At 39.4% G+C, this 26,664-nt stretch overlaps 1 protein-coding gene and 1 pseudogene across 4 annotated transcripts in view; one reads left to right on the top strand and one right to left on the bottom strand.

Moving 5' to 3' along the window:
* Positions 1-26,664, bottom strand: part of RERE (arginine-glutamic acid dipeptide repeats) — a 420,891-nt gene that overhangs the window by 109,240 nt on the left and 284,987 nt on the right. For all 4 annotated transcript variants that reach the window (XM_069545778.1, XM_069545780.1, XM_069545779.1 and 1 more), the window contains 3 exons: positions 21,885-21,933; positions 15,756-15,880; positions 14,572-14,671 (listed from right to left, as the gene is read on the bottom strand). In XM_069545778.1, coding sequence (XP_069401879.1) covers positions 14,572-14,671; positions 15,756-15,880; positions 21,885-21,933 — 274 coding nt within the window. The remainder of the gene's footprint in view (positions 1-14,571; positions 14,672-15,755; positions 15,881-21,884; positions 21,934-26,664) is intronic.
* On the top strand, positions 6,084-7,610 carry LOC138415893 (L-lactate dehydrogenase B chain-like; annotated as a pseudogene).

Below are 26,664 nucleotides of genomic sequence, written 5' to 3'. Positions count from 1 at the left end.
GTGGGCCCAATATCCAATGACCAGCATCCTTACAAAAAGAGGGGCCGTGGAGAAACATAGGACAGAGAAGACCTAGATACACAGAGAAGACAGCGAAGTGAAGGCAAGCAGAGCAAGAGTGACCACTAGCCCCACAGAGCTTGAAGCTGCTCGGTGCTGCAGGAGGCACAGAATGATTCTCCCCGAGGTGCTAGAGGGAAGCATGGCCCAAATGATACCCTGATTTTGAACTTCTGGGCTCCAGAACTGTAAGAAATCTGTTGCTTTAAGTTCCCAAGTTTACGGTACACAATTTGCCAGAGCAGCCACAGCAAACTACTACACTGACCTTCAAACTTTGGGGTAAAAAAATTTATCTAGGAGAGCTGTGGGGAAAAAAAAAAGTTATTCTGAAATATATTTCAAACTAGTATTAAGAAACACACATACTAGTACAAACACTATAAATCTTAATATTCTACATTTCAGAAGTTATGTTAATATATGAGCCCTCTTAAAACTCATGGGCCTATTTGTTCTAAGATTAAACGCTTACTTAGATTTCAACACTCATCAAATGCTCTCCCATAAGGGCTTTGCAAAGAGCAGGGACTTCATCACATGTATTGCTGAATAAATAAATGAATGAATGATTGTATTAAAGCCTCTTCTTCAATGTAAAAGGGCTAAGGGCTTTTATTCTGACTTGCTAAATACTTACCATATCGGTATTAATGGTTCATATAGGTTCACAGGTGCTAAAATTCCAACTGACTGATGTTATAGTAGACATTTTTCAAACCACCACGGAAGCCTCAAAACATTTTATCAGTATTTAGCACAGAAAAAAAAATCTTATGAGACAGAAATTTTTTTAAATTAGCAAAGGAACTTTCTAACTTTGGCCAAACCAAAGTAAAAGCTTTTGTTTGCTGAGACCCTGGGAGGACAGAGGGAGACATGCAGGGGAGACAGTCAGGTGACAGCAGGAAGGGTTTCCAATTGGCTAAACAGTGAGTCTCCCAAAGTGCAGATTCTCAAGAGGACTGCGATGAGGTGCTGCGCTCCAGTTGGACTGTCCTCATAGTCCAACACATAAAGTTTAAAACATGTATATGGCAGAGTGTGCTTAATAAACTGCAGGTGCTAACCACACTTCTCTCACAGAATTATTATACAGATCAAATGAAATCATTCATAAGAAACACTTAAATTTTCACCTAACATATAAGCACTCAACCAACAAGTACATTCTAATTTTATTACAGCTTATTAATATTGTTATTAATGACATCAGGCAGCTGACCAATAGCTGATACCTAGCAAAATGAGAGAAACAGTGATAAACTTAAGGTTTAATGTCTGGTTGAAAATTCAGTCAAAAAGCTGAGCAGGGGAGAGAATGGCTTAGCAAAGGCATTTACCCACAGAAAAATGAAATAAGACAAAGACAAAACACAAGGGGAAGAAAAGCATGTGATGCGTACACTTTCATAAAAGCTTACTGCACCGAGGCAAGCTTTCAGGGTAACTGAAGATAACTTCTTGTCACCACATGCTGATCAAATCTGGCCAAGTATTGCTTTAGTGTATGTGCCACATTTTAAAAGACATGCAGACAGAGCTGACCACAGGAGAAATGAAATGGTTATGAACAAAAATGGTTATACACATACACATATATAAAAACTACACCATGGACAGAGGATGAGATGGTTAGCTAATATCACAACTCAGTGGACATGAATTCAAGCAAACTCCAGGAGATAGTTGAGTACAGGGAAGCCGGGCATGCTATAGTCCATGGGGTCACAGAGTCAGACACGACATAGTGAATGAACAACAAATGATGATAATCAGTTGAAAAGGTCTTACTTATATGAGAAAACTTCAACTACATGGTCTTTTTCTGCATCTTTATTTCTACTATCATTAACAATATGAGGAAGATTCCAATGTCCAATATGACAGAAATAAACACTAGCAAAGGTGCTTGTCAAAACTGATAGACATAAGGTGTTCTTAAAAATTATTGGAAATAATCAGATAAAATTATTGGATTTCCATAAAAAGAAAGCATGTAGCATATCAACTAATACTCTTTTCATCCAAAATCCTGACAGAACAAAACTACCACCCTCCAACCAAGTAATGGTGACTAATCCGAATGGAGAATAATAAAAAGAGGAGAATTTAAGTAAAGGGTGTGAATGTAGAATCAATTTAGGAGAATCCCGATCATATAATTTGTGTGCTTAGTCACTCAATCATGTTTTTTAGACTCTCTGCAACCTCATGGACTGTAGCTTACCAGGCCCCTCTATCTATGGGGATTCTCCAAGAAAGAATACTGGAGTGGATAGCCATTCTCTTTTCCAGGAGATCTTCCCAACTCAGGGGTAGAACACAGGTCTCCCACACTGCAGGCAGATTCTTGACCGTCTGAGCCACCAGACAAATGATAATAAAAGGCCCTTTTGGCAAAGCATTATTTGGGAGCTGCCCATTTAAGTCTGGAGCACTGCAAAGCAAATTCAGGGCCAAGTGCTTCAGTGAAGTCCATTTATAAAGAACAAACAGAAAATCTCTGAGAGAAGTTCTAAAGACTTAAACTTTTTAGAATGAAAGAGAGGAACATGAAAATGATTCTGAGTGTAGGCTTACTCTGCTGTGCCAACTTTACAACACCAAGTTCTGGGTGATCAAATGTGATTTGGACTTGAACCTGATTTACTTATTCCATCATTCAACAAATATTTAGTGTCTATCTCTACCATGTACCAGGCATTGGGTTATATAGCTCAGAAAACAAAAATGATTAATACTCACGGTTAACAAATAGTGATATTTATAGATCAGAGATAAAAACTAACTATTAAGCAATTGGAAGCCTTTAATCCTCTGTTGAAGGAGATGTGGGTGTGCATAAATAAGTAAACAAACACATACATACTCTCATGAATATGTAAAAAGCTTAATCCAAATGTCTAACAGCCATCCATATTTCAGGGAATAAAACTGTCCAGGCAAAGGTGAAATCTTTGCTGCATGATTATAAATTTTACTTATACATAGTGAACATATATATGTTTAGTGTTAGTGAAAGTAAACATAAGCATGCAAATAAGTTTCTGAGAAAGAAACTGAATCTGAATTTTATTAGGAAATGGGAAAGATATCTGAGCTCAAAGAATAAAATCCAATATCAATTTAATAAAAATAAGTCAGAATGCTATCTTCCAGGAAAACTTACTCTCAAACTATGGGGCTCTGCTGTAGCTTCCAAGCGTAAATATAAAGGTCTATTCTGTATTAATAAGAGATCAAATAAATGTAAGCATTTAAAGATGGCTGAACTAATCTCATTAGAATACTATAGGCCATTTATACGTTACGTAGCAATTAACCCGTGGTGGATTCATGTCAATGTATGGCAAAACCAATACAGTATTGTAAAGTAAAATAAAGTAAAAATAAAAATTTTTAAAAAAGAGTTATATATATGCTAAATGTGTACAGATAAGCCTAAATAAAACTGCATATAAGGTTTCCCTGGTGGCTCAGTGGTAAAGAATCCACCTGCCAATGTAACAGACACAGGTTTGATCCCTATTCCTAGAAGATCCCACATGCCGTGGAGCAACTAAGACTGTGCACCACAACTAGTTAGCCACTGCTGCAGAGCCCATACTCTGCAACAGAGAAGCTACAACAATGAGAAGGCCATACACCACGACTACAGAGTAGCCCCTGCTCACCACAACTAGAAAAAAGACTGTGCAGCAAGGAAGACATGCACAGCCAAAATAAAAACATAATTAAAATAATATTCTAATTAAAAGAAAACTCCTTAAGGAGAAATACATAGAAACATTTCTATCTCCATCTTTCAGAGAGAACATCATTGCTTTGTCATATTTTAACATATTAGTTAACATGCTATGTAAGTTTATAAATAAAACAATTCTTCATTTTCAGGCATTCACAATTTAAAATAAAACAGTAAAACATAATAAAACATATTATGAGCAATGAAGAACTGATGCCTTTGAACTGTGGTGCTGGAGAAGACTCTTGAGAGTCCTTTGGACTGCAAGGAGATCAAACCAGTCAATCCTAAAGGAAATCAACCCTGAAATACTCATTGGAAGGACTGATGCTAAAGCTGAAACTCCAATACTTTGACCCACCTGATGTGAAGAGTTGACTCACTGGAAAAGACTCTGATGCTGGGAAAGATTAAAGGCAAGAGGAGAAGAGGGTGATGGAGGATGAGATGGTTGGATGGCATCACAGACTCAAAGGACATGAGTTTGAATAAATTTCAGGAGTTGGTGATGGACAGGGCAGCCTGGCACACTGCAGTCCATGGGGGTGGCAAAGAGTAGGACACAACTGAGTGACTGAACAACAACAACAAAAATGTATTTTTGCTGACATACATTAAGAAGTATGCCCATAGTTACTAAGAATACCCTCTTGTAGTAAGAGAGGCCAACATGTTTATTATGTATTCTTCCTTTATATCAGTACAAAACTTTTTTATGTAAGAAAAGATAAGAAATACATATTAATGGTAATGAGCAAACAAAGAACTGTGTGCCTATTTTGCAAGTTTACCGCTGAATCAAAAGTAACATTGCGTGGCCATAAAAGTAATAATATATTAACTACTTGTGATTCTCCAATGACACTAGTTCTGCTATTAAAAAAGTAAGTGGCTCAAGTTTCATACGACCTGAGAATCATCTGCACTGTTAAAATGGACTAAACACTCCAAACAAAAGGTAGAGCTTGCCAGATGGGATAAAAAGGCAAGAAACAACTAGAAAGCTAAAGTACACAGAAGAGGTACTTTAAACAAACAAAAGGATTCAAAGAAGCTGGAAGAAGACACACCACATACAGACAAGAGGCATAAGAAAGCTAGAGTACTGTATGAATTTCGGACAAAACTGAATTTAAGACAAAAGGTATCACTAGGCACAAAAAGGATTGTACCAAAAGGGGAACAGGCTTAATACATGGAGCAAGATCAGTATTAGAAATGTTCATGCACCTAGTGATCCAATTCCCACACGTGAAGCAAAACTAACAGAGACAGAAGGAGAAATAACCAAATTCACAATCACAGTGAAAGACTTTAATACATCTGTCAGTAACTGACAACACAACTAGATAAAAGAATGGACTTCCCTGGTGGTTAAGAATCCACCTGCCAATCCAGGCAAGAGGAGTTTGATCCCTGGTCCGGGAAGGTCCCACAAGCTGCAAAGCAAGCTCACCATGTTCTAGGGCCTTGCTCCACAACAAGAGAAGTCACCGCAATGAGAAGCCCACATACCACAACTAGAAAGCAGTACCCACTCTGTGCAACTAGAGAAAAGTCGGCATGCAGCAAAAAAGACCCGGCACAGTCAAAAATAAATAAATACGGCAGAGAAGATCTGAATGGTAATATCAACTATCCCAAAGGAACTGACAATTATAAAACAGTACACCTAATAACCGCAAAATACAAGTTCATTACAAGTGTACACGGAACATTCACAAGATAAATCACATGCTGAGACAAGATCCAAGTCTCAGATCTCAACAGATTGAAAACTCACTGGGTACTCTTTGATCACAACAGAACTAAATTAGAAATCAATAACATTCCAAAAGGAGGGAAGAAGAGAGGGCAAAAGAATCCTAAGTCCATGCTAATTATACAATTTAATGCTATACAATCCACAGGTAAAAGAAGAAATCACACATAAAATTTTTTTAAAAAATTTTAACTAAAAGGTAATAGAAGAACAACAAATTGAATTTCTGTCAGTTATTTAAGACTCCAACTTAGGAAGCTAGGGGAAAAAATATTCAAATTAACTCAAAATAAGTGGAAAAAAACAATAGAAATAAGATTGAGAGATCAATGAAATAGAAAACAACAGAGGGAAAAAAAAAATCAATGAAACCAAACACTACTTACCTGAAAATATCAATAATATCAATAAATCTCTATTAAGAATGACTAAGAAGAGAGGAGACGCACGCTGCTTTGTCTTCTTTGTGCTGCCCTTACCACTGTCTGGAGAACTCTCTCTCCTCTGGGCACAATGGCAACTCTTATGGAAAAACTGATTGCACCAGTTGCAGAAGAAGAGGGAAAGGTTCCAAACAATAAGATCACTGTAGAAGCTATTGGACAAGTCAGTATGGCATGTACCATCAGCATTCTGGGAAAGTCTCTTGACTGCTGAGTTTGCTCTTGTGGATGTTTTGGAAGATAAACTCAAAGGAGAAATGATGGACCTGCAGCACAAGGACTTATTCCTTCAGACACCAAAAATCTTGGCAGACAAAGATTACTCTGTCACTGCCAATTCCAAGATCGTAGTGGTAAGTGCAGGAGCTCTCTAGTAAGAGGGGGAGAGGCACCTGAATTTGGTGCAAAGGAACATTAATGTCTTCAAGCTCATCACTGCTCAGATTGTGAAGTACAATGCCAACTGCATCATCATTGTGGTTTCCAACCCAGCAGACATTCTCACATTCGTTACCTGGAAACCAAGTGGATTACCCAAGCACTGTGTGATTGCAAGTGGATGTAATCTGGATTCTGCTATATTTTGCTGTTTTATGGCTGAAAATTAAAAGATGCTTCCTCCTTGGAAGAAAAGCTATGACCAACCTAGACAGCATACTAAAAAGCAGAGATATTAGTTTGCCAACAAAGGTCTGTCTAGTCAAAGCTGTGGTTTTTCCAGTAGTCATGTATGGATGTGAGAGGAGCTATAAAGGAAGCTGAGTGCCAAAGAATTGATGCTTTTGAACTGTGGAGTTGGAGAAGACTCTTGAGAGTCACTTGGGCTACAAGGAGATCCAATCAGTCCATCCTAAAGGAAATCAGCCCTGAATATTCATTGGAAGGACTGATGCTGAAGCTGAAACTCCAATACTTTGGCCACCTGGTGCGAAGAACTGACTCATTTGAAAAGACCCTGATGCTGGGAAGGATAGAAGGCAGGAAGAGAAGCGGATGACAGAGGATGAGATGGTTGGATGGCATCACCGACTTGATGGCCATGAGTTTGAGTAAGCTCCAGGAGTTGGGATGGACAGGGAAGTCTGGTGTGCTCCAGTCCATGGGGTTGCCAAGAGTTGGACACAACTGAGTGACTGAACTGAACTGATGGCTGAAAAACTTGGCATTCATCTCAGCAGCTGCCACAGATGGATTTTGGGAGAACATGGCAACTCAAGCATGGCTGTGTGGAGTGGAGTGAATGTGGCAGCCGTTTCTCTCCAGGAAGTGAATCCAGAAACGGGAATAGACAATGATAGTGAAAACTGGAAGGAAGTGCATAAGATGGTAGTTGAGAGTGCCTATGACGTCATCAAGCTAAAAGAATATACCAACTGGGTACTCAATTAAGTGTGGCTGATCTTCTTGAATCCATGTTGAAAAATTTATCCAGGAATCACCCAGTGTCAACAATGGTGAAGGGCATGTATGGCATTGAGAATGAAGTCTTCCTGAGCCTTCCATGTATTCTGAATGCTCGGGGTTAACCAGTTTTACTAACCAGAAGCTGAAGGATAAAGAGGTTGATCAACTCAAGAATAGTGCAGATACCCTCTGAGGCACCAAAAAAACTTCAAGGAACTGTGACTTCTGGAGGCAAGGCTGTAGAAACTTAAAACTACAGTGTGATTAACCACAAGCCTTTAGTTTGCGTCTGTGTACATGGAGCACAGTTCACTTTTGTCTTCCTAAGTCTGTGAATCTGGGCTCCCAGAATCAAAGCCCATGCTTGCTTTAATTCTTGCAAGATGAGTCCTTGAACAAATAAAATAAACCACCTAGCATTAAAAAAGAAAAGAAAAGAATGACTAAGAAGAAATAAACAAGCAATATTAAAAATGAAAGAAAGGTCAAAATTATAGGTTCTTATGAACATTAAAAAGAATCTTCTGAAATAATTTGAAAATTTTACCAATAAATTTGATAACCCAGATGAAATGACCAAAACATTTAGAGATCAACAGATTACTAGTGACGCATGATAAAATATAGAGTCTGAATAGGCCTATGTCTGTCTGTCCTTTCATAACAGGGAAGAACACACCTGACTCCATATCAGACCTGTTCCTTCAGCTCTGACACTCTGACTCTGGTGCCTGTGCGTGGGCGTGCTGGCTGTGCACCTCTAAGTATGTTGCCCACAGCCTGAAATATATGTGAAAGCCCACTCTAGAGGCTCTGACCTTGAAAGGTATAACACTTTCCCATTCATATAGAGAAAAAAGATGCAGAACATAAAATGACAACTGTCTTGTTGGAGGCTTATAAAAACATTGTGACCAGATCTACATGAACAGGTGCAGGAAAAAAGGATTCTGGCACCAACAGTTTACAACAATCAGCTGCTCCCACCCCTCCTTTTTGGTATAAAAGAAGTCTGAGTTCTAACTCAAGTGAGGTGATTCTTTGGGACACTAGTCCACCATCTTCTCAGTCTGCTGGCTTCCCGAATAGTCACTATTCCTTGGCCTGACAACTCGTCTCTCTATTCGTTGGCCTGTCGTGCGGTGAGCAGTACAGTCAGTCTCTAACATGCAAACAAGTTTCATTCTGAGAGCATGTCTGTGAGTCCAATTTGTTCTTAAGTCCAACAAAGTAAGCCTAGTTCAGTTCAGTTCAGTTTCTCAGTCGTGTCCGACTCTCTGCAACCCCATGAATCACAGCATGCCAGGCCTCCCTGTCCATCACAAACTCCCGGAGTTCACTCAAACTCATGTGCTTTGAGTCAGTAATGCCATCCAACCATCTCATCCTCTGTCGTCCCCTTCTCCTCCTGCCCCCAATCCTTCCCAGCATCAGAGTCTTTTCCAATGAATCAACTCTTTGCATGAGGTGGCCAAAGTATTAGAGTTTCAGCTTTAGCATCATTCCTTTCAAAGAACACCCAGGACTGATCTCCTTTAGAAGGGACTGGTTGGATCTCCTTGCAGTCCAAGGGACTCCAAGAGTCTTCTCCAACACCACAGTTCAAAAGCATCAATTCCTCTGTGCTAAGGACCCAACAAACACAATCGGCTCTATACCATTGCTTTTACACTTGATTCCGGACACCTTGGGCTTGAAATAAAGATACCATACTGCTGTGCTCTATATAGTACTGCACAGTAAACAAAAGCACAATCACTTGTGGAGTGATTGTACATGACAGTGTACACCAGACACCAAACTAACTTACACAACTGGACATGCAAACACATGCTTGCATCTTTGAAAGTTTGCTACTTGAAGGTTCAGATGAAGGAGACTTACTGTATGAACTTTCCATTAAAAAAATTTAGTCCCAAATAGCTACACTGTCAATTCTATCAAACATTTAACAATCAAGATCAATCCTTTATAAATTCTTTAAGAGAAAGAAAAAGAGTAGGAGGAACTATTTCCCAAATAATTTTTTAAATCAGTATTACTCTTATATTAAAACCAGACAAAGGTATTACAAAGAAAGAAGACTACAGTTCACTGTCCCTCATGAACACAAAGGTGACAGTTTTTAACAGTAAATTGAATCCAGTAGTACATAATGCTCAAGCAGGATTTAATCTAGGAACATAGTCAGTTTAAAGTCTGAAATCAATTAATGTAATTTACCAAACGAACAAAAAAAGTATAACAACCTATGATCATCTCAACAGATACACAAGAGAAAAATAGCATCTGACAAAATTCAATGTTCATTCATGGTAAAAAACCTTAATAAACTTAGATACAAAAGGGAACATTCTCAGCTTGTTTAAATAACAAAAAAAAAATCCTACATTGCACATAACAGTGAACAACTGAGTGTTTTTTCTTTAAGATGAGAAAGAAAGCAAATATGTCTATTCTCATCATTTCTATCCATTACTGTACTGGAGGTTCAAGCAAGTGTAATAAAGCATATAAAAAGAAATAAAACACATAAATCAGAAAGAGGTAAAGCCGTCTTTGTTTGCAGATGACATGACATTGTGCACATGGAAAATCCTAAGGAACTAACCAGAAAGCTACTAGTGTTAACCTTGCATTCTATGTATAATACAAGGTCATCATATAAAAACTGACTGTATTTCTATCCTATCAATGAACATTTAGAGAATGAAATTAAAAAATCAATTTTATTAACAATAGAATCTTCAAACAATAACTACTTAAGGGATAAATTTTACAAAATAAGTGTAAAACTTGTACAATGGAAACTACAATATCTCAAAGAAATTAAAGAATACCTATTTTCCCCCAAATGGAGAGATACTATTATCAAGTTCATGGATTGCAAGATTCAAATTGTTAAGGTATCAATTCTTCCTAAATTGATTCATACATCCAATGCAATCTCAATCAAAATAACATCAACGCCTTTTTTAAAACAGAAACTGGCAAGCTGATTCTAAAATTTACATGAAAATGTAAACTACCTAAAAACAGCCAAAGTAATCTTGAATCAAGTAGAAAATAGGAAGATGTATCACCTGGGTTCTTATAAAACTATAGTATTAAAAATACTGAGGTACTAGTAAAAAGAGAGATGTCAGATCAGTGAAACAGAATAGGATCTTAAACAAACAAACACATACAAGGAGTGGTTGTTCAATAAAGGCATAAAGGCAATTAAATGACAAAAGACTATTTCCAAAAAATCTGGCTTGCACAACTGGCCTCAGTGTGGAAAAGAAAGAACTTTCACCTCTACCTCGTATCACATGTAAAATTATTTTGAAATGAATGTAAGAACTAAAACTTCAAAAGAAAGCATAGAAACAAACCTTGTAATCATGAGATGATTAAAGAAATTTTCATTAAAAAAAAGATGCATCAGATTTTAGCAAAATTACATACTTTTTGAAATACAGCATGATATATATATATATAGTCATACCACGGGAGGAAATATTTACAATACATGTATCAAAGCACTTTTATCTTCAATACGAAAATAATTCTTACAACTAAATTGTACTAAAGGCCAAATAATACAATTTTTTAAATTGGGCAAGAGATATCCTCCCACCAAAGCTATACAAATGGGCTTGAACACATAAAAAGATGCTCAACATTACCTGCTGTCAGGAAATTTAAATTAAAAACCTCAAGGACATATTATTACATATCCATTAGAATGGCTAAAACTCAAAAGACTAAAGACATCAAGTCTTGTGGAGTATGCTAAAGAACTGAAATTCTAACGCACCACTAACAGGAATGTAAAATGGTACAGCCACTGTGGAAACCTGTTTGATAACTTTTCTAAAAAGCTACCAGCACTGCCAGGTATTTACTCAAGAGAAATGAAAATATGTCCTAAAAAAAGACTTGTGTAACAATTCCTAATGGCCAAAAGCTTGGAAAAAAAACAAATATCCATCACCAGGTGAAAGGATAAAATACTATGGATATCCACAGACTGGAATACTACTTAGCAATAAAAAAGGCATGCACCACTACTAATGTGGCAACATACATCTGCTATAAAATTACTGTGCTGAAAGAATCCAAACCCCAAGTATTACATACAGTATTATTCTAATTCATGCAACATTCTAGAAAATGCAACTGATCTATAATGAGAAAAATGTATCAGTGGTTATCTGAGGCTAGAAGCAGCAAAGGATTTTAAAAGAGCATGAGGCAACTTTTGGAGATGCTGGAAATGATTTCTACCTTGAACACTGTAGTAGCTTCACTGGTATACACATTTTTAAAAACTCATCAAATTGTATACTTTAAATGAGAGCAATTTATTATAGAAAAATTACACTCCAATAAATTTTTTTCATCTACACTAAAACTCTCATTTGGGAATAATGAAGAAAAAAGTCAAACAAGTAACCCAGAGGAGCTTATGTTTTAAAATAGGTCCATATAATGGTAATATGGAGAAGGAAATGGCAACCGACTCCAGTATTCTTGCCTGGAAAACCCTAGGGACAGAGGAGCCTGGTGGGCTACAGTCCACAGGGTCATGAAGAGTTGGACATGACTGAGCATACACACGCATAATCGTAATAAAGAACTAACAGTTCAAAAATGTTCTATTAGTGACTGCAGTTTTAAACATTAAACTATTTATTTAGGGAATTGGTGATGGACAGGGAGGCATGGAGTACTGCAGTCCATGGGGTCGCAAAGAGTCGCATACAACTGAGTGACTGAACTGAACTGAACTGAACTGAAATTCAAACAGTCCTATTGGGCTACTAAACATACTATAATGTAGCTGCACTGCAGATTCCATATACTTTAAATTTCTACACTGTCCTGGGAAACAGGAAATAGACACAGGTTTATTCTAAGTTGATAAAAGCTTTATTTTGACTCTATGCTATACTCTAAGAAATAATAAATACTTCTCACATGACAATGAATTTATCTTTTTATTACTTAACATAACTCAAAACCCTCTTATTCCAAGGAAAGTGAAATAAACATTAACTTCTCTCAAGATTTTTCCAATCACTTCACTTCTCATTAAAGAAGGTGCCTGCAACTAAAACGCTCCATGAACCAGTACAACAAAAGTATAAAAATTAAAACAGCCACTAAATGTTTCCATTCATCATAAAATGAGCACACAACTCAGTCTTTTGATAGCTAAATGAACTTGTATTGCATAATCCGACACCTGAGCCACCCTGGGCTCGCCTAGGCAGGAAGAATTTCAAACGATGAGAAGGTAGCTTCACAGAAACAAAAACCATAAACCAAAACCCTCTGGCAATGCTGAAGAAAATTTCAGAAGGAACTTGCTACAAAGCACCACAGGCAAAAATAGCTCAAATTATTTCTGTACAAAACTATGTTCCACAGAATCTTTAGATGGGTTGGAATAAGAGAATAAATCAGATAAATCAGGAAAAGTGTCAAAACAGACATTTAATTAAATATGGCAACATTTTTGTCACTCAAAATCCAACTGATCAGCAGAGTCATGAAAGGAGAATTTTTTTTTCATAAAGCTTTTAAACCAAAACCCAATAGAAAACTAGCTCATTTCAAAGAGTGGCTTTGAATATACACACATTTTTCAGGGTATTTTGAATTCACAGACATTCACAGCTACATCTGTCATAGCCACTGTTGGCAGAGTAACCATCTCTGAGTCTCAGTTTTCTCATCTGTAAAATAATCTCAAAGGCCCTCTGGCTCTATCACTGTATGTTCAGAATAAGGATTCCTTATAACCACAAAAGTTCTAAGTAGCAAATAGGTGAGAAAGTAAATGGGAATATGAAAATTATTCACTTATTTAGAACACGGCATATGCCCAGTAAGGTGATTCAACGTCCAACATATAAGAGACTATTATAATGTTATGTAACACTCAAGAAACACAACTAGACCAGGAATAACAACTAGCTATGTCATTCAGATATCTACATGTTTCCCCAAAAACAAGCTGTACAGCAGAAAGATCCCTAAATCGGGGTCTGTTGCTAACTTTTTGGATTGTTGACAACAATCATAAAAGTCACCTGGTCTTCCTGTGCTTCGGATTCTAATCTATTTAGAGATGACTGAAAGAAGTCCCTTCCAATTACAGGAACCTCTCAAGAAAAAGACAAACAAAAAGGGTGCTTAAATGACACTTAATCATCACCAAGAGTTGCTCAACTTCATGTTCAATATCCTATGTAAGTATATAGAACCATGCAGACTCTTTGTGAACAGATCAGAAATCCATAAAAATTCATTATTACTTCAGATCTGATCATTCCACATTAATGAACACACAGGAGAAGAACTGTTTCAAGGAACTATATGACACACTCATTTTCCTGTAAAGCCCCATAGGATATACTCTGAGGTCAAAAAGGAGTGTCCAAAGAAGTAAATTGGTTTCAGGAATCCTACCGCTAGGAGGGGCTCAAGCTGGGTTATTCCGAGCTGCTATGGAGTCATAGGATTAAAGCAGATGATTTGCTCACACAGCATATGTGATGCGACCAGCTCAGTACCGTTATGCTCGTGGGTTACATTTTACTTTAGTTTTTAATGGTTATTATTATTTTTAATTTAACTTTCCTATAAACATCTGAAATATTTACATTGTTCCAAAGCCAAATCTATAAAAACCAAATTTGTCCAAAGAATATATTAAGGCTTGGAAAGCAGGGCCTCTGGATTCACATCTTAAGAGTATGACTGTGGATTGCGACTCCACTGCTCTCAACTTACCTGCCTGTGTCCACACAGTGATAATAATGGAGCCTCCCTAAGAGGGGCACTGTGAGGATTCAGTAATCACCAGGCTTGTGAGCGCTCAGTGAACTCTGACCACTATCACCAGGCTCTTGGCAGAGGCTCGCCACAGTCCTGGAGCACAGACGCAGGTCACAAGGTGAATTTGGAGGTGCTATATCACTGGTGAGGTCATGGAGCCCACCACCGGGACCATGACTCCCATCTTTCAAGACCAGCAACACCCCACAGCACTGGCTTCTGAGACTTCAGACCCCTTCATGGGCCATCACCACAGACTCCCTATGGCCGGCACAGAAGAAAGAAGAATTTGCTTCCCACCTAGAGAACTTCAAAGGTCTCACCGTATTCAGTGCGTTGAGGGTGGTGTCATCCCGCGAGGCTGCCACACAGCCATCTTCTGTGGAGCCTCCATCACACATCCCGGCAAAGGCCGCCATGCTCCTGCAGAGATGGGAAGAGAACACAGCAGGGCAGACATTTCAGCCCTCAGTTCTCAGAGCGCAGCTCCAGCCCAGACCAAATTCCACCACTATATGCACGATTAAGCCAGAGTTCTCAGCCCTGCTTCTGCTCTCATCTTTAAAAAAAAGTTTTAAGTTTCTCTGCAGTGCACTCTTTACTCACCGAGAAAAAGAAATGTTATTTTCATTTGATTCCATTTGTTTTTCTCCCCATGCTTTATCAGTACTTAGACTTTAGTTTTGAGGGTGTGAATAATCTAAAACTATCTGCCAGAATGGTCAGCTGGATTATAAACTTTTGAAAGGTCAATCTCCAGAAAATATGTAAAACTGAATCTTTGGAAAGTTTACTTAATCCGTCTCATGCTGTACATTAACCATCTCTAAGCAAACGTGGAAGAGGTGAAAAAACCTCTTAGTAGTCACCCCTGCCCTGAAGCCCCCATCTCTGCTGTAGCCTCCAAGTTATACTGCTGACCGCACAGCAGCCAGAGTTACAACTGCATCACCACCTTGCTTCAACATTTCTGTTGCCTGTTGTTGATACTGCAGTGAGTGAGTCCCAGAAACCCCTGCAGACAAAGGAAGGCCCTGCCTGCACTGTGACATGTCTGGGACAGACATGAACTTCTCATTTTGTAATTTAGGCATTTTCAGGTTAGCAAGTATTCATATAGGTAAGCCCTTAAAATGCAAAGTTTAGGTCAGATACCAATGAACAGCCATGGAGCAAAGAAATATGGAATGGGATTTTAAGATGTGCTGAATGAGCCAATTACTCAAGTGTATTAAGAAGCATTGATACTAGAATGTGCGACATACAATGTTTTTTTTCTGAAAAGCTCTAAAATCTGAGTTGGGGCAAACACCAAGGAGGAAAAAAGTGACCTCACTATCGAAAGTTGTGTTTTTCCAATAAGAAGGAGCAGGGCTCTGATTACAAAGAGCATAACAAAACGTAAAGCCAGAGAATGCCCAATATATAAACACAACTTTAGGGGAAAGGGGAAAGCTCACTGACCACTCATCAATTCAGAAAGCAGGAGGGTGTGGACTCCTATTACCTTGCTGCCCTCAAGTACATGAGGAGGTCACAGTCATTAACGCCAGGCATCCAGACCAGTTCCTCATGCTGGGTCACAGTGTCTCCATCGGGAGAAGGGAATGGTTGCAAGTCGGGCAGTTTGGCCTGTAAGACAGGGATGAAGAAGTCACAATCAAGGCATGTTCAAAGAGCTGCCTGTGCAGGCAGGCCTTGGGGACAGATACAGTAGCTAATTGAGCCTCTTTCTTTCAGCAGTACTGAAATAACTGAAAACTCATGAGTCACTGAAGCTGGCCCATCGCACACTTTGGGATTGTTTAACCGCAGGAGATTTCATAATGGACTTGATCTCTACTTAAGGAACTGTTAACAGTATCAACGTAAACCAGTGGCAGCATGGTCCACAGAGTGAAAAAGAAGTGGGCACATGTGAATAAAGGAGTAACAAAACAAAAAATGTTCTGGGAATAAGAGGTCCTTGATAAAGAAGGGAGAACTACACACATCCAATAAAACACATTTACCAAAATATTTATATATCTATGAAATGGAGTCTAACCTACGGATGTGTACTAAAACAATGAGTGAACTACTCTGCAAACCAATGCTACTTTTAGGAGTCAAGATCAATGAGTCACATATTAGAAGACATATTAATACAAAAAAGTCCATAAAGGTAACGACAATAAAATCAGGAGCACTAAATGATGGTGACAGAAATTGAATGAGCAGTGGTTCCAGGAGGAGAGGGCTGCTGGATGAGGGGCAGGCAGGAGTTTCTGAGATGACCCATGTTCTGTGCTGTGCCTTGAAATGAACTGTCACAGAGGACTGAAGAGTATACCTAAGATTCAAGTATACCTAAGGTCACTATACATAAAGGACAGCTCAATTAGAAAAAAAAATTTTGGAGAGATTTGTAAAACAGTGCTCAACAACGAAGATTCCAAGTCAATTCTGTTACAAAGTCAAATATTAGATTGGCCAAAAAGTTTGTTCAGATGTTTGGCATGCTGTTACGGAAAAACTGAAACAAAGATTTTGGCTAACCCAGTTCTCCAGCATTGTCTCACCCTCCACCACTGGAGCAGAGCAAGCATAGACAGGCCTCATGACTGTTCAGAGGCCTGCGAAAAGTCACCCACCTGCAAAACACACGCATTCTGATTTTCTTGAATCAATAACGTGGTCACATTAATTTAATATTTTAAATTAGAGCTGCAGTTTAAAAGCTCCACTGTCCGCAGAAACAGGCAAAAACTGTAAACGACTGAAGCAGGCAGAGTGTACAGCCAACAAAAATAAAATGAGGGCCTCGTGTTTCACTTTAAATGTTCTGCTGTCCACAGTAAACAGAAAGCGACATCCCAGTTCAGACTTGCCGCATTCCAAGTGCTCAAATCCATCCACGACAATGGCTCCCACTCTGAGCATGCAGGTGTTAGGTGTGAAGGGACTGGGGTGAGATGGAGAGAGTCCCGTTTGGAGAACGCTGCCATGCAGGAGTGGGAACCAGTGCTCATACATACTCCAGGTTTCCCCAAAGCCCAGAAATCTTGACTTTAATGTGAAAGTTCATGGCTTTAAATGTTTGTTATTCAAGTTTTAAAAACAATTGTGTGGCAAAACTCAACATGAGTCAACCATGCAGCTGGCAGGCTACTGTCTACATACTCTGCTTCACAGTCTACCTCCCAAGCCTCTCACTGTGTATCAGGTGCTGACCGCACCCCCTCAAAATGGTGTGCTTCCTTAATTCAGTACTGAATTGGGAGCCACAGTGAGGTCTCCTTAAAATTAAAGCACAACAGCAACTAGTATCAAAAGGTCTCAGGCATTTTGTACCAAGCTGTTTCCCTAGCACCATGTACAGTAATTGCAGCAGTTAACTCTCAAATAGTTGTTTGTTAAATTAATTAAAAAAAAAATACTATTGCTATGGAGAAGAACCAACCCCTCCTAGAGAAAAGGGGACTAGAAATATAATTTGCTTAGAGAAAAGAGCAGACATGCAGGTGGCTCTGAATCATAAGAAAAGATGGCCAACTGTGCTGACAAGAGAAATGCAAATTAATGACACTGAGATACCACTGCTGACCTATCAGACCGACACAGTGCCAAAGTGTGATGACACATGAGGCCGCGTGTTGGCACTCACGTTAAGTTGTCAGCACGAACACAAAATGGTCAAATCTCTATGCCGGGGAACGCTGTAATAGTCTTAGAATTACATGTGCCCTCTAAGCCAGCCATTCCTCCTTCTGGGGATAATATAATATCTCAAAGAAAACTGGGCAAAATAAAAATCTCCATGTATAACCTGTTCATCACAGCGTTACTTGTAACAGAAATGACTAGAAACAGCACAAACTCCAGCTGATGGGGGCTGGAAGAATAAGCTGTTTCTCCCATGCCAAGGGGTCCCAAGAGGTGGCAGAAGAGAATGAGGAGGGGCTTTGCATACTGCAGCAGAGGGAATGCCAGGCTAGAGTGCCAGAAGGTAAAAGAAAGGTGGCGGAAGTGTTTATTTTATGCTACTGTTTATCTAAGAACAGGGTGTGGGGGAATACAAATAAGAACGATACATCAAAACCTTTAAATACTAACAATTATCTATCAGGCAGGGAAGGAACAGGGACAGAGGAGACAGGGAAAGAAGGTGAACTTTCTGAACGTAATTCATCTGCATGTTTGACTTTGGAGCCATGTATTTTACATAATTACAAAAACAAAGTTTAAAGAATAACAATCCCCTAAAAACTCTAAAGCAAAATCAAATAAATCCACCTAACTATGTTTTGAGTTTGCTCCTCTCCAAGAATCAATGGAAACAGTGACAGCCTTTATTTTCTTGGGCTACAAAGTCACTGCAGATGGTGACTGCAGCCATGAAATAAAAAGACATTTGCTCCTTGGAAGAAAAGCTATGACAAGCCTAGACAGCATATTAAAAATCAGAGACATTACTTTACCAACAATAGGAGTCAAAGCTATGGTTTTTTCAGTAGTCATGCATATATGGATCTGAGAGTTGGACCATAAAGAAGGCTGAGCACTGAAGAATTGATGCTTTTGAACTGTGGTGTTGGAGAAGACTCTTGAGAGTACCTTGGACTGCAAGGATATAAAACCAGTCAATCTTAAAGGAAATCAGTCCTGAATATTTACTGAAAGAACTGATGCTGAAGCTGAAGCTCTAATACTTCAGCCATCTGACGTGAACAGCCAAGTCACTGGAAAAGATCCTGATGCTGGGAAAGATCCTGGCAGGAGGAGAAGGGGATGACAGAGGATGAGATGGTTGGATAGCATCACTGACTTGATGGACATGAGTTTGAGCAAGCTCAGGGAGTTGGTGATGGACAGGGAGGCCTGGGGCTGCAGTCCATGGGGTTGCAAAGAGTCAGACATGACTGAGTGACTGAAGTGAACTGAGGAATCATTTCAGGTAACATTAAAACATACTAATTTGCCTAAAGAGCTTTAGCGGGATACATTCTACGGCCAAAATAAAAACTGAATGCTAAGCTGTTTCCAATAATCATATTCTTTATAGCAGTGTGAGTACCATTATTCTAAGCTGCTATGTAAGTATTGTAGGACTAAGGCAAATAAATAATTATTTTGATGTCATTTAAAAATTGGTTTTCTGACATGGGGAAAAGATACAGATATGAGTGATTGAACATTTCATCTATAGGATTAAGTATAAGGCCTAGATAAAATTTTGAATTAGTATTAGAAAGAGACCATGATATATTTTATCTCTAAAACATAAATAAATTAAGGAAAAAAGAAAAGGGGTGAGGGGGAAGCATATTTCCTAATCTGTTCTGAAAAGGCCTGAAAACAGTATCTATCCCAGTAATAATGAACAGGGCAGCAGCAAACCAAAAAATGTCACTTTCCACTAACCACCCCAGGGAACAAAGCCAAGCCTCCTGCATTACTGGCGGATTCTTTACCATCTAAGCCAGCAGGGAAGCCCTACACTAAAACAATGAGGGGTCATTACAAAAGTTTAGTTCTAGATCTAGGGCAGAGAACATATATAAGGAAACAAAAAAATCACATCATACTAGGTAATATACTCTAAACCAAAGATCATGGGGGTCCAGTGAAAAGGACACAGAAGACAGCAGGAAAAGGAACCTACTAGCTCCCAAATGGATAATTTAATCTCATCAGTAAGAATAACAACATCTGGTTAGCATGGGAGTAATTTTAAACCCATTGGTGACTACTGGAAGTTGTTAGAGAACCAACTGGTAAAAAGAGGGAAAGATTAAAGCATTTACCTGCCTTTTCTATGTGTTGCAGGGAATCAAAAATTGACAAGAGAAAAGTTGATCAGCTAATAAAGGAAGGGATGACAGGATTAGCATATCACCATCTTAAAGTGTGAACCTAAGTAACAAGTCCAATTAGACAGTGAATCTACATACAGAAAGTCCCCTATATATGAATCTTCAAGCTGCAGACTTTCAAAGATGAGAACATGGATCTGGTTCCAGCAAGGAACGAGAGCCATCAATGGCAGGTGTGAGCGACATTGCAGCTTGCCCTCCATCTCCTACTGCTGTCGATCCTTCAGCTCTACAGTCTCCCATCTTCCCCCTCTCCCTCCTCCAGTCAGTGACTCTTCTTGCCTCTTCACTTGACACCACATCGTGTCTCTAGGATGTGATGGCTACCATGGGTCAATATCAACATCCATTTCAACTCAAGGGGCAAGTCAGTCATGCTAATACAGCAATTTTCCCAAGTCTAGATATAGGCACATGACACACCCATGGCAATAACATGTGGGGACTAATGGAAACATTCCAGGAAAATCTTCCTTCTATTAAGGGGAAAGGAGAGCAGTGTGTATCCCTTCCCTCCTCTCAACATTTGCTGCATTTTCATTCACTGTAAGAATCACTATTAAATGCATTCAGGAAGAAGAAATGCTGCCAATTAAATTATAATCACACCACAGGACGTACAATGAAGCTTGACATCAGAGATAATGTGAACGGAAGAAGTATATCTTAGAATCAAGTTCAGCTCCTGGCCTAAGGAAGAAGGCAGCCCATGGGTATAGCTGAACACCAAATCACGAGAACTGGAGAGGGGCAGAGCGGAGCCTGGTCCTCTCTGACCAGACGCGATGATACCTGAGACCATGAACAGCCATGTTCAGCCACAGTGTTCTGGCCCTATCTGTCAAAGCACCCTACCTGATATAGAGATCAAAAGACAAGATGACAAACAGAACAGCAGAGTCTTAATAAAACATGGAGAGCACAGGTCATGACTCAACAAGCTTCCAGCTGACAAACATCTTAATCACTTTGAATTTTCTAAAGGAAATGGGGTTTTTAAAAAGCTAAATGAAAGCATGAAGTGAAGTCAAAGTCACTCAGTCGTGTCAGACTCTGCGACCCCATGGACTATATAGTCCATGGAATTCTCTAGGCCAGGATACTGGAGTGAGTAACCTTTCCCTTCTCCAGGCGATCTTCACAACCCAGGGAGCAAACCCAGGTCTCCTGCATTATAGGCTGATTCTTTATCAGCTGAGCCACCAGGGAAGCCCACAGTGACCAAATGTTCACTGACAGATTAACAACCATATATACAATGAATAATTCAGCCATAAAAAGAAATCAAATTCTGACATATGCTACAATGTGGGAGCTCCCTGAAGACCTTATGCTAAGAAAACAAGCCAGACACAGGAGGGCTAATGCTGGCTGATTCCACTGATATGGTATCTATAGCTGTCAGATTTGTGGACACACGAAAAAGGGAGGCGGCCAGGGAATGAGGAGAGGGGAGAATGACGAGTTACTGTTTAATGGGAACCAAGTTTCGGATTGGGAAGCTGAATAGGCTCTGGGGATTGGCTGCACAACGATGTGAAGGTACTTACGGGCACTGAACCATTCGCTTTAAAGTGGTCAGAATGGTTAATTTTAGACTGTATATACTTTACCATAATTTTTTTAAAGTATGTGGTAGTCTTTAAAAAATAAATCTCTGCATTTATATAAAATTCCAAATAGCATAAAAACAGTTCTAAGTTGCTGCTCAAAAGAATAAAGGACCAGTTGAATAATAAGAAATAAAAACCTATTAAGGAAGTTACTAAAATTCACTTTACCTGATGGCTAGGACCAACACGAATTTCTCCCTGGGTACTGTTCAGCCTCCTGTCATGAAAAGAGCACATCAGGTTAGCAGAGCATAGTTCTGACATAAACAGGCACATGTTTTCAAGAGGCATAACACAGGAAGAATTAGCTTTCCCACTATCTGTAATATTGCCTGCACATATACACTCCCGCCCCAACCCCACATGCAGCCTTTTTCTTCTAAAAGCCCTTTTACTGCAGCTTCCTGCCTTGAGTTTCTATACCATCCTTCTTTCACCCCACAGAGAGATGGACATTCCTATAGTACAAATTGCAATCCATGCGTCTTCTTCTCAAAATATTTTAGGGTACCCTACTATAAACTTAATTGAAATATAAACAAGATAGTTTATGATTCCTAGTGTACATACTGGGTCATTCATTCATTCCCTCATTCAACAAATATTTTTTAAGTACCTACTGCAAGACAGGAACTGTCCTGGGTATTGGGGATAAAGCAATGAAAATAACAATATTCCTGGCTTATGGGAATTTTCATTCCAATTTGGATTAAAAAGCAAAAGAACAAATAATAGGTCAGGTGTTGATACGGGTCATGGAACTAAAGGGGTGGTGAAGAATGAGCTTTTACAGTTCCTTATACAGGGCAGTCAGAATAGACCTTCTTAACAAAGTGAAATGGAGCAGAGATGTTCAGGGATGTGTGGGGATGAGACCAGCAGGTCCAAGGGGTGATGGACCATCTCCTTCCCATGACATTCTCACTGCACCTGCTGCACTCACCCTCCCTGGTGCCAAATCCAAACCGCCCAGGCTCCTTCAGAAAACCAGCATTTCACCGAAACCTTTCTTTATCTCCTCCCATGTCACCTCACACATCCTAAAAGTGTGGGGTATCTTCCCCTTTTCACTCCTGGAAATATTCACTGAAGGTCTTTTCATGCCAGGCCCTGCACAGGGCATGCAGGGTATATACACTGTGGACGAAGAAATGCAGGCCCCACCTCCCAGAGTTCTATTACCCTTGACTTCTTCCCATCACGGCCATCTGTTGACTCTCTCAGGAAAACCCTCTCCCTGCCCAGTGACACATCCTAACTGAGTCTTACAGTCACCTGTGAGTTTTCACTAGTGGGCAGAGAAGGCTTTTCTGCAGCGAGAGCTGCTCGATGACTATCTGCTGACTTGGACTAAGCTGAAGAGCAGAGCAGCCAAGACCAAAAAGCAAGCCCAGTTTCTGGCTTTTCTCCCATGAATCTGATACCTCTACCACCCCCACACGCGTGTGCACACACACACACACACACACACACACCCCACTGGCCTTGAATCTATAAAAATGAATTTCGGAAAAACTTATTTCTTTCAGGTCCAGCACTTCCTTCAATCTGACAATTTTTCTCATGAAGTCTTATTTTGGCAAAGAGGGCAGCAAGTATGATCAAGCCAGAGAGAAGACCAACAAAAACAAAGTAGTCTGATCCTTAAGATCATTAAGATCTGTCTACCTAGGGAGGCAGCAGGTGTACCCCAGACACCAGAACAGGTCCAATCACTATGTTCGTAAGCCCAATTCATTTCAGAACGGTAGAAATGCTCAGGGGAGTGATCAAAATTAGGCAGGCTTCAAGAAGGGGGGAAGTTCCAGAGAGAGCCCTAAAGGAGATGAGGAGCCCAAAATAAGGGCAGAGGCAGATTCCCAAGTGGGACCAAAACCCCACTGAGGCAGGAAACTGAAAAAGAGGGGCAGAGGCAGAGGTGAGAGAAAGGCTCACACGAGGGGCTGCCTTTAACTCACTAGCCACCTGAGATGCAGAGCTGACGTCCCAGGGCTTTTACATAGGATCATGAACAGCTGTTTCAGGAAGCATGTAGAGGAGCTACACAGGCCATGAGGCTATTTTAATCTAAGTACTTCTTTTATTAAAAAAAAAAAAAAAAAAAGCAAGCAGTCAGTGTTACCTACCATTTCTGTTTTGTAACTAGCTAAAAGCAAAAATTCGTTGCCAAAAGCTCTCTCCTCTATTTCTAAATACTTTCCAAAGGCTTGCCTGCCTAGAAGCAGGTCTGGCCCAAATGTATCATCTCTGAAAATTTCAGCCACAGCCCGCCTAGCAACATGTGCCCCACAGCTCAACTCTCAGGTTCTTCCAGAAGGTCTATGTTGGGCCAGGGTTCTCAAGTGGTTGGTTATGGAAGCCATCTTCCCATCACGGCCACACACTGCTAAGTCCTGGATAATTTCAGGACAAATAATCCTGGTTCATTTTTATTTTAAAGGTGGGGTTTTTTGCTTTTTTCTTTTAGTTAATAAACCAGCATTATTGTATGTAGCTCAAAACTGTGCCACAGGGACTTCCCTGGCGGTCCGCAGTTAAGACTTCGCCTTCCAACACAGGGGTTGTGGCCTGGATCCCTGGTCAGGGGGCCAAGATCCCACATGCCTCACAGCCAAAAAACCAAAGCATAAAACAGAAGCAACACTGTAACAAGTTCAATTAAAACTTTAAAAATGGTCTACATCAACAATCTTAAAGAAAAAAAAAAAAAACTGTGTCACGATAACTGAAATTGAAAGTCGCTCAGGAGAGTCTGACTCTTTTCAACCCCATGGACGACGATAGCCTGTCAGGCTCCTCAGTCCATGGAATTCTTCAGGCCAGAATACTGGAGTGGGTAGCTGTTTCTTTCTCCAGGGAATCTTCTCAACCCAGGGATTGAATCTAGGTCTCCCACATTGCAGGCAGATTCTCTACAGTCTCAGCCACCAGGGAAGCCCATGAATACTGCAGTGGGTAGCTATCCCTTCTCCAGCAGATCTTCGCAACCCAGGAATTGAACCAGGGTCCCCTGCATTGCAGGCAGATTTTTTACCAGCTGAGCTACAGAGGAAATCCCCAATACTAAAATCCCACAAATACGTCATAAATTACTCCTTATGTCCCACTTATTTGTATAAAAAAAGGAGACTAATAACTGTTAATACTGCTAATAATGACACAAGAGAGAAAAAAATGTTGGGGTCTCTTAGGAGCCAAAATGAGAAATCTGTTTCTCTCTTTTATATCAACGAAGGGTACTTATTAATGAGTAGACTGGAAAGCACAAGATAAAGCAAAGAATCCTTTAAAATTAAAAATCAATTTTTATAAAAAAGTATTTATAACATGCAATTTTTAAACATTAGGGATTCCCAGCTAGAGATACAACAAAGTTGTATTTGAGCGAGATTAGGATCCAGGGTAAACAGACAAGACAATGGCACGAGCTCACCATCTCCAGGCACTCACAGATAGAGAATAAACTGCAGAAATATTTTCAAGTCCAAGAGAAAAAGAGGTAGATAGTGATATATGCTATTAAAGAAAACTGGATGCACCTAACACAAAAACTGTCAGAATATGAACTAAAATGAAGGGGAAAAGTAGGCTTCCTCCTGGGAAACTGCCAATATTTGGCTAGATCTGGAATCTCAGCTTTCCTTCTCCCAACAGCAGCCATGCTCTATGTTCAAAGGTCCTTGGCTGCCACCTCCATGCCCGACTGCTCCTTCTGAGGTTCCCACCTCATGCCAGCAGGCGACATTCTGCCATGACTAATGGACATCTGCCTCCACCCATTCTGGGACTGTCTAGTACAGAAACTGAGATTGCACCCCTTTTCTGTATTCTCGCAGTATCGAATATAGTACTTGTCTAGCATTACTACTCATTCAAGGCAAATGGGAAATTCCTTGATTACATGAGTATTTCTACACTGCTAGAATGCACAACTTGATAAAAATCACCAGAATTATTTAAATGAAATATCAACAGCCTCTAGAAAACATTCAGTCATCTTATGCTGACTACTATATTTTTCCTTTTACTTAATACAGCAAATCTCAAATTTTCTGGTTTTAGGTAACCTTTACATTCTAAAGTTATTAAAGTCTTAAGGAAGCTATATTTCTGAGAAATTTCAAAATATTTACTTATTTTAATGTAACAACAGGCTCATGACACAATATAACACATTCTTATGAAAAACAATTTTATTTAAACAAAAAGAAAACAATGAAAATAGAGGCACTGTTTTACATTCTCACAAATCTCCTTAAGATCTGACTTAATAGGAGACAGCTAGATTCTTGTATCTGCTTCCACATTCTGTCTGCTGCAATGAGTTCTTCTGATTAAAGTATATGAAAAAAAATAAAACTAACCTCACAAAGATTACATAACCAAGAAAGGAAAGACCATTTGACTAGTCTTTTTGATAATTAAGGATATTCTTTTTGATACTACACCAAAACTCAACATGAGATTGTTTTCTAAAGGTCTTTTGCACAGCGTTACTCTAAAACCTTATCAGTGATTTTTTGGACTTTTCTACGTTAAAATCTTACTGGTCTTTGAAAGATTTTCCACTCATGATTTTATCATGCATTTGTTAGATGGAAAATAGTCATTCAAGAAGCTCCAATACTTTTGCCACCTGATGGAAAAAAAGCCTAATACTGGGAAAGACTGAGGGCAAGAGAAGGGGATAACAGAGGATGAGATGGTTGGATAGCATCATGGACTCAATGGACATGAGTCTGTGCAATCTCTGGGAGACAGTGAAGGACAGGGAGGCCTGGTGTGCCACAGTCCATGAGGTCACAAAGAGTCAAACACGACTTAGCGACTGAACAACAAAAAGGTTTGCAGATCTTCCAAATAGTAATAGTTTTTTTTTTAAACACATTAATTAGTATTACCATACATCTTGTAAGAAAAGTCTGTCAATGTATAGAAGCTGTTAAGT

This window comes from Ovis canadensis, chromosome 12, assembly GCF_042477335.2.
Source record: "Ovis canadensis isolate MfBH-ARS-UI-01 breed Bighorn chromosome 12, ARS-UI_OviCan_v2, whole genome shotgun sequence".
Lineage (NCBI taxonomy): Eukaryota > Metazoa > Chordata > Mammalia > Artiodactyla > Bovidae > Ovis > Ovis canadensis.
Note: the sequence above shows the minus strand (reverse complement) of the source record. Positions and strands in the feature narration are given on the sequence as shown.